Source organism: Rhopalosiphum padi, chromosome 4 (genome assembly GCF_020882245.1).
Source record: "Rhopalosiphum padi isolate XX-2018 chromosome 4, ASM2088224v1, whole genome shotgun sequence".
NCBI classification, from domain to species: domain Eukaryota; kingdom Metazoa; phylum Arthropoda; class Insecta; order Hemiptera; family Aphididae; genus Rhopalosiphum; species Rhopalosiphum padi.
Genome location: NC_083600.1, coordinates 41,306,129 through 41,321,896, shown reverse-complemented (window position 1 = coordinate 41,321,896; position 15,768 = coordinate 41,306,129). Strand labels below are relative to the sequence as shown.

General features: G+C 26.0%; 3 protein-coding genes across 3 annotated transcripts; all 3 read left to right on the top strand.

Annotated features, from left to right (window-relative positions):
- Positions 1-450: 450 nt before the first annotated feature.
- On the top strand, positions 451-6,050 carry LOC132930454 (sphingosine-1-phosphate lyase). The gene is made up of 11 exons (XM_060996337.1): positions 451-1,038; positions 1,370-1,541; positions 2,303-2,518; positions 2,580-2,788; positions 2,855-3,091; positions 3,923-4,132; positions 4,227-4,362; positions 4,440-4,542; positions 5,245-5,391; positions 5,692-5,812; positions 5,877-6,050. Exons 2-11 carry the CDS (start codon positions 1,394-1,396, stop codon positions 5,973-5,975), a joined length of 1,626 nt encoding a protein of 541 aa, XP_060852320.1. The 5' UTR covers positions 451-1,038; positions 1,370-1,393; the 3' UTR covers positions 5,976-6,050.
- A 4,027-nt stretch (positions 6,051-10,077) lies between these two features.
- Positions 10,078-15,688, top strand: LOC132928544 (protein ecdysoneless homolog). The gene is made up of 3 exons (XM_060993299.1): positions 10,078-10,293; positions 13,384-13,759; positions 13,973-15,688. The coding sequence occupies exons 2-3, from the start codon at positions 13,391-13,393 to the stop codon at positions 14,516-14,518; spliced, it is 915 nt and encodes a 304-aa protein (XP_060849282.1). The 5' UTR covers positions 10,078-10,293; positions 13,384-13,390; the 3' UTR covers positions 14,519-15,688.
- LOC132930007 (methylosome subunit pICln-like) lies at positions 10,955-11,527 on the top strand. The gene has a single exon (XM_060995666.1). It carries the CDS (start codon positions 10,955-10,957, stop codon positions 11,525-11,527), a length of 573 nt encoding a protein of 190 aa, XP_060851649.1.
- Positions 15,689-15,768: the final 80 nt, after the last annotated feature.

Genomic DNA, 15,768 nt, shown 5'->3' with positions numbered 1-15,768 from the left:
ATGTGGTTATGTGTAAGTGTGCAACGCGGGTCGCGGACAAACGTTGTGACTTGTAACCAATCTATTACCTATTGTAACAGTATCAATCAGTATGACTCGATTAACTTGTTTACTCGTCACTCGTCAGTTATATTGTCACTTAGTCACTAGTGCAGTGTGCTCTAGTCACTACGTGTAATTACTACTGGTTGTGCCGAGTTGTCTGTCGTCCGCATAGGTAGACTGCGGACAGACGACAGACCATACTATTGTGGCTTAGCCTTTAAGTGTTCTATTAGCTAATGATAATTTATTATCGTATGTATACACTATACATGCTCCGTCCATGCAATATGTGTACATCATTATGTGAAAATACAGCCACAACTAGAGAGCCTTGATTTTTTCCCGTCAAGGCTCTTTAGTAGTGTGCGTAATACACGTTATAGTAACACTGTGCACGGTAAAACGTGAACAAGTGAACAGATCGTGAGTCACCTCAGCACACCTCGATCGACTCGCCGTTAAGTGCCGTGTGTAGTGTAGTACCACGGTACACCCGCACTACACATCTGCACTACTGCGGCAGTCTACAGGCTATTTCCTGTCGCTTTCCCCCTGATTCCTTCCCTCTTCGATTTTCGTACCTAGGTTCGAAGCCTGATGCTTGTACGCGTGGATCCCCGCGCGTACAGTACTAACAGTGCACCTCAGTACATGGCTATTAACGGTTCACGCACGCATATAACGCACATCCACGACTGGTCAGTGGTCGACATGTAGCGACGTGCACTTCGTAATATTATGTTAATGTATTACGACGATAGTCGAGGAAATGCCATAAATTACCCGTTGCGTATGAATTTGAATGTTTAGTGATTATAAAATTTAAAAAATTACAATAATAATTATACAAAAACAAACATTGTGCAACGTCTGTGCTGTATATCGTAATATATATTATTACATGATTCAATGACGATTTGTTTTACTCTCGTTTAAAATAATTTGGTAACAATTACCTTGTTAAAATACCGTCATCAAATATAATATATCGAAGTGAGTATTTTTAGTTTCTTAACGTTCAATGTATACATCTTTTTTCAAATAAAATGCTTAATCATGACATTTTGTAAAATGTATAAGATCTTATCACGTTTTTATGTTCAAATACTTTATAATATAGTACCTACCTAATTGCCTACTATAAATACCTTGTCATTTTACTATACTACTAGTAAGATTATATAGTATTATACTATTATGTTTTGGAATTGATGAATAATAAATTAACCAAAGTTGTTGACTAAAGGAATTAAATAAAAAATACTTATTTTGTAATTTTAACAAGTTAATATTGTCTATCCATTTTTTAAATATTTTTTTTTAGATCATTCTATTTACCGAATTAAGTATGGATTTTGTTAACAATGGCATTTTGTTAACCAAAAATTCGGTTAATAATTTGTTTGGACAACGTGAACCTTGGCAAGTTGCTTCTATCACAGCTTCCAGTATATTAACATCTTATTGGCTATGGAATTTTTTATGTCAAGATGAAAGCAAGTTTATTTTATTGCAAATTAGACAATTAAAATACAAATCATACTAAAAAAGTAATACCTAACCTAGAAAATGTGTTGCAAGAATAATTTCATAACATTTTCTCACTTTCTGAATTCTAATCCAAAAACTATTTTACAATTCATAGATGGTTTATACCTAATAAAATTAACTGTCAAATCTAAACTTATTAAAAAAATATAATTTTTTTTAGTACTTATTCAAAAATAATAATACAAATATCTAATTGTAATATTATAGTCTTAGAAAATATCTATGACTTTACAGAATGTTTCCTAACTAGATAATAACTAGTGGTAATACAAATACATTTTTTTATTTAACTATTTATAGTATTCCATTTCCTACTGTAGTATTATTTTATTTTATCCTTATTAGATCTTATATTTTAAATATTGTAGGTATTTTATCTATGTTTTGAATTTTTTGGAATTGATCCATTGTACTAAAAAGAATATAATTTATATACAGGTACAAAATTAAAAGGTGATTTAATAAAATATTATAACTTTGTTGTATTAAAGTATACTATTTTTATAAACATATAATAAAACAATGTTAATGTTCACAGAAGTTCTTTGTTTATTTAATATTGTATATTGTATTTGTATTAGTTGTTATACCACTATTTTATTCTAAATAATTGACAAAAATATTTCTAATATTTTAGTAAAATCTATTTATAATACATTTCTTTACTCATTGAATAATCATAACAATTTTTTGACTAAATTTTTAGGTTTGTATAACAGATTTAAAAAATTTACATTTACACAAATTAAGAAAATACCAAAATTCAAAAAACAAGTAGAAGAAGAAACTAAAAAAGTTTCTGACTTATTTGAAAATGAAGTAATTGAAAATACCAAGAGTGAAAAATACATTGTTGAACTTCCATTGCAAGGAATTCCTCAAGATGAATTAATTAAAACTGTAAATAGATATTTAAATCTTGGTAAGAAATAATTTTTTTTCTAAATTAATATATATTATTTATAAAAAATACCGTTTTTTAGGTAAATACAATTGGAAAGAAGGGTTTATTTCTGGTGCTATATATTATTATGATGAAGAATTAATAAAATTGCTTACGAAAGTATATGGTTATGCTTCTTATACAAATCCTTTACACTCAGATATATTTCCAGGAATTTGTAAAATGGAAGCAGAAGTTGTACGTTTAGTTGCAAATCTATTTCATGGAGATTCAAATGCTTGTGGAACAGTATGATATTATGAAAATAATAAAATAGATAAATGATTATTAATTTTATTATCTTATTTACTTAAGATGACTAGTGGCGGAACAGAATCAATTATAATGGCATGTAAAGCTTATAGAGATTTTGGAAAAAATGAAAGTGGTATCAAAAAAGGTGAAATAATAGTTCCACGATCAGTGCATCCTGCATTTGATAAAGCTGCTTCTTATTTTGGTATTAAAATTATACACATTGACTTGCATCCTGATACTTATACAGTCAATTTAAAAAAAATGGAAAATGCAATAACTAAGAATACATTGATGGTAAGCTAATTATGTCTTATTACATATTTTAAACATAGCAATACTAAAAATGTTAACAAATAAATTTAAAAAAATGAAATAGCTGTTTAAAATTAACTTTACTGATGGGGTGTTATTAACTAGGCCCTATCATAGGAGGGGTGGGCGTAGTGAGAATAGAATTTAAAATGTACCCATAAAAATAGTCGTATTACCATTTATTATATTCTGTTAAACATATGAAGCAACCAGATTAGGCAATACTGATTGTACGTTTGAGTTATAGCTATGTAAAATATTACAACTTTAAAATGCTCATAATTCACTTTAAAATGATAATATCAATAAAAGCATATCTCATTTTCTAGATAATATTATTACCTTTAAATTTGATAATTGGTAAATTACTCTAATATTAAAGCTAACATCACAAAATGTGTTTTACTGAACGCAAATTTCTATTGATGTACATTAGTAAGACAGAGACAACACATGCTTCTTCTTAAGTTAATCATATTATATTTTTACTCTCCCCAGCAACATGCGCCTTGATCACCTCACCCTAATTACAGCTCTGCTGAAGTTGTAATGAGTTGTGAAAGATTTATTAATCGTTATATATAAATATTATAAATGCCAATTATTCTTATTATATAAAATTAAATTTAATAGATTACCTTATTGATTTTTGTTTCTTTAAAATACGATTATTTTTAGTAAATCTAATATTTAGCACAAAAAATGTTAGATTTAAAAAATATTTTAATTTTAATACATTTTTTTGTTAAATAAAGATACAATACATAAAATATATTGTTATTTATTATACTTAATTATATACTATACTTACAGCTAGTTGGGTCATTTCCTAATTTCCCATATGGAACATCAGATGATATAGAAGCAATATCAGCTTTAGGTCTTAAATATAATATCCCAGTCCACGTTGATTGTTGTTTAGGTGGTTTCATCGCAGCATTTATGCCACAAGCAGGTTTTCCACTACCTCCATTTGATTTTATTTTACCTGGCGTTACAAGTATATCTGCCGATACACATAAGGTACTTTTTTAAAGTTATAATTATTTATTTCAAAATAAAAATAATGTACTAAATAATCTTATTTTAAATTTTATTTCCCTTAATCACACATAAGTATGGATATGCACCTAAAGGTTCTTCAGTAATATTGTATTCTGATAAAAAATATAGACACAATCAATATTATGTGTGCACAGAATGGCCCGGAGGTCATTATGGTTCACCAACTATTAGTGGATCAAGGTCTGGAGGTAATTATATTTATTTAAATTAAAAACTTGCTTAACTTTGTATCTAAATTGTATAATATAGTACTATAATTTATTAGGTATAATTGCTGCATGTTGGGCCACTCTAATGTACTTTGGTATGAATGGCTATATTACTTCAACAAAGGAAATCATGGACACTAAAATATTTATCGAAGAACAGTAAGTTAAAAATTAATATTTAATTCAGTTTTTTTATTGTTTAATAAAAATAAATAAATCATTTTATCAATTGGATTAATAATCACAGTTTAGAAATTTTTTATTATTGATATCTATGTGATATCCTTTTATAGTAAATTTTTTTGGTCATAGTATACTTATTACCTAAAGCTAATAGAGTATTACTAGATTACTTGCTACTATGTCATCCACAAAATACTGCATTTGCATTATATTTTTATTTACTTATATTACTCTAGGCTCCAATACATTATTATCTAATTTCTTTTAGTATTTACGATGCAAAAAATTTAATTATATATTTTTTATTTAACTTAAAAACTGTTGGTGAATATTTTATGTTGCACAAATTAAAATTTTGAATTGAGATTAAATTATAGTAATTTGATATTTTGATATAATTTAATTTTACAGCATTTCTATTATTAGGTTTACAACTTAAAATATTATAATAATGTTGTTTTACAATAATTTTAAAATTTTAGATTAATTAAATTTTAATTTATAATTTTGAGTACCTGCTTAAAGACTTAGTGATAAATTACATAGGTCATTATTCATCACATTAAAAATTATTATGTAGTTATAATTACAATGATTAAATGAGTTTTACATTTTTAGATTTTTATAATTTATTATCATGAGTTACTGAAAATATTAAATTATTTTTGTTATTTATAGATTACGTAGTATGAAAGGTATTTTCATATTTGGAAAACCTACTACATCTGTGATAGCAATAGGTTCAAATGATTTTAATATTTATCGATTATCTGATGCATTAAATGCAAGAGGTTGGAATTTAAATACTTTACAATTTCCAATTGGGTAAGGATAATTAATTACAATAATCATAATGTTTAAATATTAAAATATATAAAAGTTTAAAGAATAATGTATATAAATATAGTATGATAATTTTATTGGGAGCACTAATTTTTGGACAGATTATATTGAATCTAATTTGGGCTTTTTTATACAAACTAGTCGTACCTAAATAAATAATTATTTGAAAAATTCTAGTATTTAATCCTATGGGAAAATTATCAATTTAGCCCAATGTAATCCGTCCAAAAACTTAGATGTTACTTGAAATAATGATCATACTGTGTAATAACATATTTTTAGGATACATATTTGCATTACACATTTACATACAAAACCTGGTGTAGCTTCATTATTTATTGAAGATTTAAGACTAGAATTAATTGAAATATTAAAAACTCCAAATGTTCAACTGACTGGAAAGGTAAATTAGTTAATTAATTAAACAAGATTTTTTTTTTTTAATTTTGAGTGTTTTGATTTTATAGATGGCTATGTATGGAATGTCTGCCACATTGCCAGATAGAACTATAGTTGGTGACATCACAAGATATTTTATAGATGCTATGTATTACACTCCAAAATAATATGTTTTATATGTTGGTATAAGTGTAATAAATTATTTCTGTAATTGAATATAATCTTCAATAATTAGAATTAAATATGTTGAACTTATTTAAAAGGTAAACGAAAAAGGTACAAAGTTCATTACTGCGTCGATAGTACATAACAAGTTTATTACACATGACTGTAGAGAAAGGACTTTCATGCATTTGCATATTTTTTCTGGTTAACTTTATTGTATGCTTGTTAAGTACAAAATACATTTCATAACGTTTATGATGAAATACTCAAAGTTTTTAGTGCATATTTGGACATTTTTTGGTTTAAGGGTCATATTTATGATTATAAGAGCATATTTTAATGATTTATTATTTTCATATCGGACATGACATATGAAATAAGAAGTATTATAAAAATTCAAAAACCGCCTAACTTTGAAAAGCTATATTTCGCTAAAAGTTCAATGAAAAATAGTCCTTTCATACATTTTAAAATATATAGGTTACCATTTAAAGGTTGATAGTGGTTTTACTATTAACACGTTGACTGCCACATGGCCGCCGGCGGTCATCTGTAATTCTCAAATTTTATGCATTTGTGACCGCTGGCGCCCATAGTTCATCATTACTACCACGCCATATGACCGCCGGCGACCATAAATGCATTTGGTTTTATATTATTAACTTTTCTATGGCGCTACAATAATGCACTAAAATAAGGACCGTGGCGTAGCGGGAATTATTACAATTTTTTTTTGATATAATACGTTTTTTTTCTATTTTTCTATTTTTTCAAATATTTGGGTATACAAATTTAGAATTCATTGAAAAATATTCTTGGCGTAAAACAAATACCAATTGAATGACCGCCAGCGGCCATGTGGCAGTCAACGTAAAAGGATGAAAAAAATTTCATAGTTTGAGAAAAGCATGAAACAAAATATTTTGAAAAAATATACTTTGATGAAATAATGAGTGTTTAATGGTAGAAGAATCAGCCTGTACCTATATTTATTTCTATATTAGAGGCCATAACATCAACATTTGTTTTCTAAGTTTTCTTTGTCTATCTTCAGCATAATACGTACAGGACAAAGATATTTCGTATTTTCACGATTACGATTCTCCGGTTAGGTTTAGGATTAGGGTAGAGCCATAAAGGCACCTACTATATATTTCATAAAGATAAATATTTCCTGTGAAATAACTGGATATTTTTAATTTTTTATAAATACATCAAACATATTTAATTTAAATTAATTTCGATTATTTTTAACCATTAATAGGTAATAAACTTATTCAAAAATGAAAATATTAAAAATCAATTCGGTCAAAGTCAATGCACAAGAAATATTTTTCTTTAAAATATACAGAATACTTAGGTACCTTTGCGGCTTTACCCTAAGGCCTAAATCATTGTTTACCAAATCGGGAGGCGTGTACACATTGTTGGGGAGGCGCAAGCAGTTATTACGAAACTGTCCCAAGAAAAGTGTTGTCAGCATTAATAACATTAATTATTAATTTCATTTTATATTTTTTTATTACTATATCACCTTAATTGATTGTTATATTTTATTATTTACTATTATTATAATCAATAAAAAAGTAGTCATTCCAAATATTAGTTTATTTTCAAAGTACACAAAAAAAGATGATCGATTTTTTTCAATTTATAGGTGGGGGGAGCAAGATTTTTGAAAATCTACAAAGCGGCGTAGAATATAGAAAATGTTGGGAACCACTGACCTAAACTCAAGAATCGTAATCGTGGAAATATGGAATATCTTTGTTATAATGTGCTATATTAATGCGATATAGACAGAGAAAACAAATACTGGTGACCCCTTAAGACAATTTTTTTTATTTATTTACATTCTGTATCTGTAGCAGTGGCAGCTCGTGCGTAATGCACGTGAACAGGTGCAAGCACACCACATGCCGTTTTATCAAAATAATATTTTTATTTTTTTAGAACTTGATCGTTATAAATTGTTCATTAAAAATATCGGAGTACTAAAAAAAAAATTATTCAAAAATATTTTTTGGTAAAGAACTACTGTCTACTTATACGTCGTGATTTCGTGACCATATCATTGCTTCCTAAAGTAAAAAGAGTTATGCAATATGCACACACCAATCAGTTCGTAACACCTTGACAGCACCGCAACCGTACGCCAGTATAAAATACATAAGATTGATGAGTGGGGGATCGCAAAATACAATGCAACTTGGTGTGCTGAAGAGTGAAGACAAAACTTACTATATGAACTCACTGAACTACTGCGAACAGATTTTTAAAATAAACTTTATTTACGTTAATTTTGAGGCATTTTCAACCTTTTTTTAAAATTATAATGAAGTCATTAATGCAATTATTAAATAATAATATAATAAAATAATAAAATAATTTACATATTAATAAGATACATTATTCATTTAGAACAATAAAAACGAGTTACATCATATCAATATAGTTGTTAATTATTATTTTATGTACCATCTATTTTTAACACCACAAGCCACCATTGGTACCTATCTAGTTACAAAATGAATAAATAAAATGATTTTCGAATGACAGGAAGAGGAAGTCACCCATTGGCAACATCCTGTGGAATATGTTTTTAAAGAGAGAGTAGGTCCCTACGCCAGTTCCTTTTAAGGAGCCTGATTGAGTTGCCACTTTGCCAGGAATTTGTTTGGATAAATGATAAGCATTAATCGATAATAAGAAAGGTATAAGTAATGAAAGTTTTATATTGTTTTTTGTAAATGAGCGTAGCAAGTTTAGGGTTAGTTAGCAATGTTAACATTGAGATTTGAGTCATTGATGTTACTAAAACACAAATAACATACTTGAGAATTTCAATAAATGTTTGTATAAGCATCATTCAAAATACTTTGAATCTTAAACTAAGTACCTATTTATAGACATATTCTTTAAAATGTCCATAAAGAAATATTTGCTAGTTCAATCGATTTGAAAATTTAGTATAATATTCCTCAATTCATTATAAATTATTATTATATATAGCTATTTGAAAATATATAAAATGTTACATTTTTACAGCTAAGGATTAACAATTTAAAGCAAGGTTTCCCACAAGAAAGTTAAGTTTATGCTGTATCCAAAAAATCCATTTTTAAACACAAATATTTTAAATCGACATTTTAAGTTTAAATTTGTAATAAAAAAATGATTTGCAGGGGCTAAACTTATAACTTTATGAGTATATTATTATATATTTTATACAATGTTTTCTGTAAAAACAATTTAACCTATAGTTTAATGTTTATTAATAGTAAAATAAGTAACTATTATTATTTATTACAGAGATTTTTAATAAATTTACTAGCTAGTTCCTGACACAAAAAGTGGTCGATACATTCAACATAACGTCTGTATTCTGTATACATGGTTTCTCAAATTATTCTGCGTTGTTTATGTATTGAAGTAAATAAAATTGTGTTGTACCTACTGCAGATTAAAAAAAAAAAAACTTTTATGATTCATATAATTATAATTTAATATAATATACTAAATTTAATAATATGTGAAAAATTATTTTTAAATTCATGACACACAGTACACAATGATGGAAATTTACCGATAGGTTCATAATTGGCTACTTTTGATGTCGATGCCGCGGACTTGGTAGATAATATGTAAAATACGTAGACAGACGGATGGTTAGAGGCTAATAATTAGACTAGACAACTAGAGTAGTAATTTATAATATTATGTATAATTAAATTCCAGTTACATTTTATATATTTTATTATTTATTAATAATTATAAATTATTTTTATATACCTACATAATCAAATAAAAATAGTAAATACCACGATTGACACGATTAAAGATATACTAACTAAACTATAAAGTATACTAAAGTATACTTATACTAACTACTAAGTATATCTTTAATTGTGGTAAATACTAATATTAGTAATATAATGTATAAGTATAATAATGTATTATAATCTCATCAATCATCATTCTCAACTCAATTAAAGAAAAGAAAGAAACCTGTACCAAACTGAACATTGAAATTATTTGTTATAATTCTCCATTTGGTCAAACTGTCTCGAGTGTAAACAAGTTATGAACCAACCTTATTGCTTATGCCGATGTCTGGAATAGTGGTATTTGGTATTCTGAATTCCGATTTCTTATTTAATGTTTTTAAGAATTAAATTACTTGTTATCCGTCACATTGCACTTGAACTTGATTTTGTTTTAGTAAATTGTGTCTGGTCCGTTCTTTTTTCGTTATAAATATTTTATCCGCATTTTACTACATTTTACAGATTTGAACGTTTCGCATTATTATCTCTTAAGGTAAGACACTACAGTTGCTATCTAAATGTATTAAGTCCACATTGGACTTAGTAATAAACGTGGCTCTTAAAAATACCGCCATAGCCATAATTTTGCTATGCCGCCTAAATAAACAGTTCATTATACTTAATGTAATTTGTTTGTTTATAAGACGTTTCTCATTAGGTCATACTGCATGGTGCATATATTTACTAATTAATAATTATTATATTATAATTTTATTAATAAATTATGATTGTTATTTGTTGAATTTTTTTTTATTTAACTACCATATAAAAAAAATAAACAATATTATACTTGATTAAAATACTTACCCATAGTTTTCTTTATTTCTTTGAGTCAAGTAAAGCAGTTTCATATTTTGAATTTAGCTAACAATTTATAGATCTCGTTATTCAAGAATATCAAATTTAAATATGAATATTGATTACTTTTATTTACTAATTTATTATTATAACTGAATTTTTATTAAACATAAGGAATTATAAGGTTTCAAGCTTTTTGTATGAGTAGTGTTAAAATGTTTAGTTTTTAATTGTTTCTTTCTATTTAGGCTTAGGCTATTTGTTTTGTGTTTTTCAGTGTCGAGCCGATACCTATATTATTAATTATATAGTTTCCACATAAAAATAATAAATAATTATATAAACATAAAATAAAAATGGATACACTTGCTAGTTTTAATGAAGAAGATGAATCAATTCAGCGTTGTGAATCTAATATTACACTTATAGTTGATGAGGTTACATTTGGAAAAGGCACTCTGTATGTCGCTGAAAGTAAACTTTATTGGAAGAATGGTGCTACTAATCAAGTAGTTAGTATTGATTACAAATCGATGTGTGTATTTGGTACATGTAATCATCCAGTGGTACATGAAAAGCCTTGTTTGCAAATAATTGTTGATTTTGCTTATAAACCTTCTGATAGTATACAACCTGAAAATGGACAAATCTTAAATGGTGACAATCATAGTAATGAAGATGACAATTCTGAAGAAGATAATGAAGACGAGGAAGAAGAAGAAATGAAATCTAAAATAAAACTAGTTCCTGATAGTCCAGAATGTCTAAATGAAATATATGAAGCATTTACACGTGTCCAGCCATTACATAATAGTAATGATGCAGACAGTGAAGAAGAAGCCGAAGAAGAAGATGATTTTTATTATAATGAAAATGATGAATTTGAAGACTATGATGAAGATGATGCTGAACAAATATTGAGAAATTAAAGTTTTCTTAATTAACATTTCGTGCATTTATTTAGTATTTATATTCTCTTAGGCCTCTTATGTTATAATAATATTTTCACACAATAATAAAATAACATTTTTATTTATAATTTGTTATTTATTATAACTTATTATCATTTATCTTTTTCATTGAGATTATAGAATATATTTCATAATGTTTTATACAATAAATGTATTTAATAATATTATAAATGTTTATTTGATTAGCATCCAAAGGATATCAATAGTTTTAATTTGTACAAGTTTTGTAGTATGATTCAGTTTACTTTACACATATATTTTTAATTAAGTTCATAATTACAATTTTATTTAAAATCATGTTTTTACTGTATTTTTTTTTTTTTTAAATATAAAAGTAATTTAAAGTAAAGGAAATACTTTGTACTTGCATGATTAAAAGTTATTTGATACCATTTAATACCCAATTAATATTCTTTTTATAAATTATTTTCCAATTTTTCTATTAACATTGTTAATAAATAATGAATATGTTTAATTATCATGGGCATATACATTTTTGATTAAAATTTTATATTGAAGTTCTTCATTGAACAAGAAAATATTATGTGAAGTGATTTATTTCAAATGTTATTAATGGTGATTTGTTTTATATAAAATATAGTTGAGGATCACAAGCTTAAAGAAAAACATTACAATTTTTAATGATGTTTAAATCTTTGTTAATGGATAATAAACCTGTTGACATATAAATCACACTTAAGGGGATTGGAAGCAATGATTTCCTGTCTTAATCTAACAGACACGCAACATGGTATTATAGACGTTTTCTATTTCCAACGTATCAATTGATATAATGAAGCGATAAGAATTCATCATCAAGTCTTCTTGAGATAGACTTTCCCACAATTTTGATTTTATCCTCCCAAAATCCAAAAAACGTTATACTAAGAAATTGACATATTTCAATTTTTGGAGTAGTAAAAATCAAAAATGTGGGAAAGTCAATCTCAAGAAGACTTGATGACGAATTCTTATCGCTTCATTATATCAATTGATACGTTGGAAATAGAAAATGTCTATAATCTTATGTTGCGTGTGTGTTAGACAAAGACATAAAATCATTGCTTCCAATCCCCTTAATGATTATGAGTGTATTATAATTGTAAAGACTGATCTGTTTTGTCTATGTTTATTTTCAAGATGTTACATAACATATTTTTTAATGTGTTTTTGACATGAAATATGAACATTTTTAGAAAAATTAATTCCTTTGAAACTTGTTGAAATAATATTTTTAAATGTTATCCATTTAAAAAGAAAATCAACCTAACAGAATAAATTTAAAAAAAAAATTATACATATTAACATTTTTTTTATATTCAAAATAAAGTCATTTAATAAACATTGTACAAACACATAAATTACCGAGTTTAAATAATGTAATTAATGGAACTATAATTTAAATAATTGTACCTAGTGTTAGTTTAATCTGGCATATATATGCCTAATTTTCATTAGGCTATTATGTATTAATTTTTTAATATTATCTTTATTACATTTTTGTAATGTGCATTAAAAATTGCATTGCATGTGATCTAAAATACCTGTTGCATTACTACACAAGTTCAAGTTCAGACTTTTAGTTTATGCAAGTCTTTGGAATAGAAACTATTGTAAAATTGAGTCAAATTAAATGTTAAGAAATTTGTTTTTTTAACTTAACATACTCATAACTGATGTTATAAGAGTGTGTCATAGTAAATAGGGGACCAGTTATTGTATGGAAATGGTGCTAAGTCTTCCAGCTAATTCATTTTGAAATGAGAAATATTTCCATAATCTTATTATAATAAATTATTGTTTTCTGATTTTAGAAAAAAAATGACTGAAGCCGTGGTGAGTGGAAAAGATACGCGTTGTTTATTCATTAACAATGGTGATGATTTATTGACTCTAAAAAAAGTTGTATCTAAAAAAGCAGACAAAGATGATGAGAAACAAAAACTTAATAAATCTGTAGAAACTAATGGCAGTGAATTAAATGGAAACCACAATAAAACTGATAGTATAAATTTTGATGTTGATAATACATCTTCATTAGAACCAAATTTAGAAATGGATAGTGATACAGATCGTAATATTACTATTGGTTCAATTTGCACCCAAGAAGATCGAGAATCAGAAACTATTGATATCTCTAATGAAAATTCAAATGAAGCAGACACAAAAAATGGTGAAAAAGATATTCAAGTAAGTTTAAATTACATTGTAATTATTTAGCTTAATAATTTTTTGTTAAATTTGAGTAATGGCACAAAACATTAAGGGTCAGTTGTACCGTCTCTGATTAAAGTCCTATTACGTTTAATTAAAGACGGTACAACTGGCCCTAACATTATGATTTACTTTTATGTTACTCGTGTATATTTCAGTTTTCAGTTTAAAAATTATTCAATTTTTCAGGTAAATTCAATCAAATGTCTAAATATTCCATATTCTCCAAGTGATTCTTTAGATGATAATGAGTATTCACATGATTTGGAAGATGATGATTTAGAATTAAATAATATTAGGTCACCTGCATCTTACTTTAATATATCTTCAAGGGCACCATTACATTCTACCAAGGATTTAGACACTACATTAGAAGACGATATACTATTACTGGATGAAGAAGTATTAATTAGCGAACGAAAGCGAAAATTTGAAGACTTACCAGAACAAGAACAGAAGGCTACTAAGATACTTAAACTGTGGAACTTAATGAAATATCCTTTTCAAAAAATAACTTATGGTACTTCAATAAGTGAAGATGAACCAAATATTTCTATAGCTGAAGCCATAGTTGAAAAAGAGAATTCCTTAGAACCTGAGACAGCTGTTAGTGAGGACAATAGTGATAGTGTAAAAACTGAAGAAAAAAACACTCAAAATAATTCTGAGGCAGATGGAGAAAATGTGGATACCTCAACAAATGAAAATACACAAAAATTCTGTAACATAATGTAATTGAAGCAAAAAGGTATAAATTAATTATTGCAATATTCTTGTTTTAAAGAAGTGTATGTTCATATTAGTTAAATAATACATTGAATATTTTAGCTTTATTGACTGAATTAGTCAAAAATAAAACATGGCCTAAATTTGATTTTTTTTTATTACTATTTTTATTTTATGACCATTTATAATGTTCCAAATTATCATTTGTGTTTAACATATTTAGTGTTTGAAATTACTTAAGAAGTAATTTTTTTTAACATATCAAAGAACAAAATTTGTTCCATTTAATATTTTTTTCTTACATATTTAAATGCAGTATTATGTTCTAAACTGGTTAAATATTAATAATTGTTAATACATTTATGTTAAATCACAATAAGTATTATTTGAAAATCAACATATATCTATATGCCAAAACATAATTTTTACTATATTTACTTTTTAATTATGTTATTGTTTATTGGTCAAGGCGGTTATTTATATTGTAATTCATTATTATTATTATTTTTAAATAACCTTAGCAGAATTGATATGAATATTTTGTAACTATCCATAAATTATGTGCCTAGTGTTTATTTCGGCAGAAATATTAGTACTATATCATATTAAGTAAATTGTTTGGAAGTTGAAATTTATTAGTTATAGAAAGTTATTACAGAACTTATAAGGTTTACAAAAATTAAAATATGTAAAATTTTATTTTAACTATATATGGTATTTACAATATAAATTGTATTGACAATTGATTTATTTAAAATTATTTAGTTATAATTTTAAAGTTAAAAACAAATAAATGAAAAAGAAAATCATCTCTCATTTTTGTAATTAAGTTTATTTTGATGTATACTACCAGTTATTTTTCATGTGTTTATTAATTATAAGTATTCAAATAAGGAATAATACTACTTAATAATTTAGAATATTTTTTTATGTACATCAACACGATTTTAGAATATTTTTCTTTTTATGTTGTAGTCGATAAAACCTTGTGCGATAACAATGTCCCCCTTTGATGTTGTATATCTTGTTACAAATTCACAGTATAGTATTTAAGAAGAATGATTAGAAGAAATAATACATGTTAGATAAGTTTTTTAGTTAGCTGCGTATTTTATTAATATTTATTTATAAACCCTTGTATACAATATAATATAGATACAAATAAAAGTATTAGAAATATTTTCATTGATTATTATTATTTTTATTATTAATTAATTATAGTCAGGCACATATACAATGGGTGGAGGGGTTCACCCCCA

Coding starts and splice junctions, on each gene's coding strand:
- LOC132930454 (XM_060996337.1), top strand. CDS start 1,394: ATGGATTTTGTTAACAATGGCATTTTGTTAACCAAAAATTCGGTTAAT. Junction 2,519..2,579: donor AAATAGATATTTAAATCTTG/GTAAGAAATAAT, acceptor ACCGTTTTTTAG/GTAAATACAATTGGAAAGAA. Junction 3,092..3,922: donor TAACTAAGAATACATTGATG/GTAAGCTAATTA, acceptor CTATACTTACAG/CTAGTTGGGTCATTTCCTAA.
- LOC132930007 (XM_060995666.1), top strand. CDS start 10,955: ATGGATACACTTGCTAGTTTTAATGAAGAAGATGAATCAATTCAGCGT.
- LOC132928544 (XM_060993299.1), top strand. CDS start 13,391: ATGACTGAAGCCGTGGTGAGTGGAAAAGATACGCGTTGTTTATTCATT. Junction 13,760..13,972: donor ATGGTGAAAAAGATATTCAA/GTAAGTTTAAAT, acceptor TCAATTTTTCAG/GTAAATTCAATCAAATGTCT.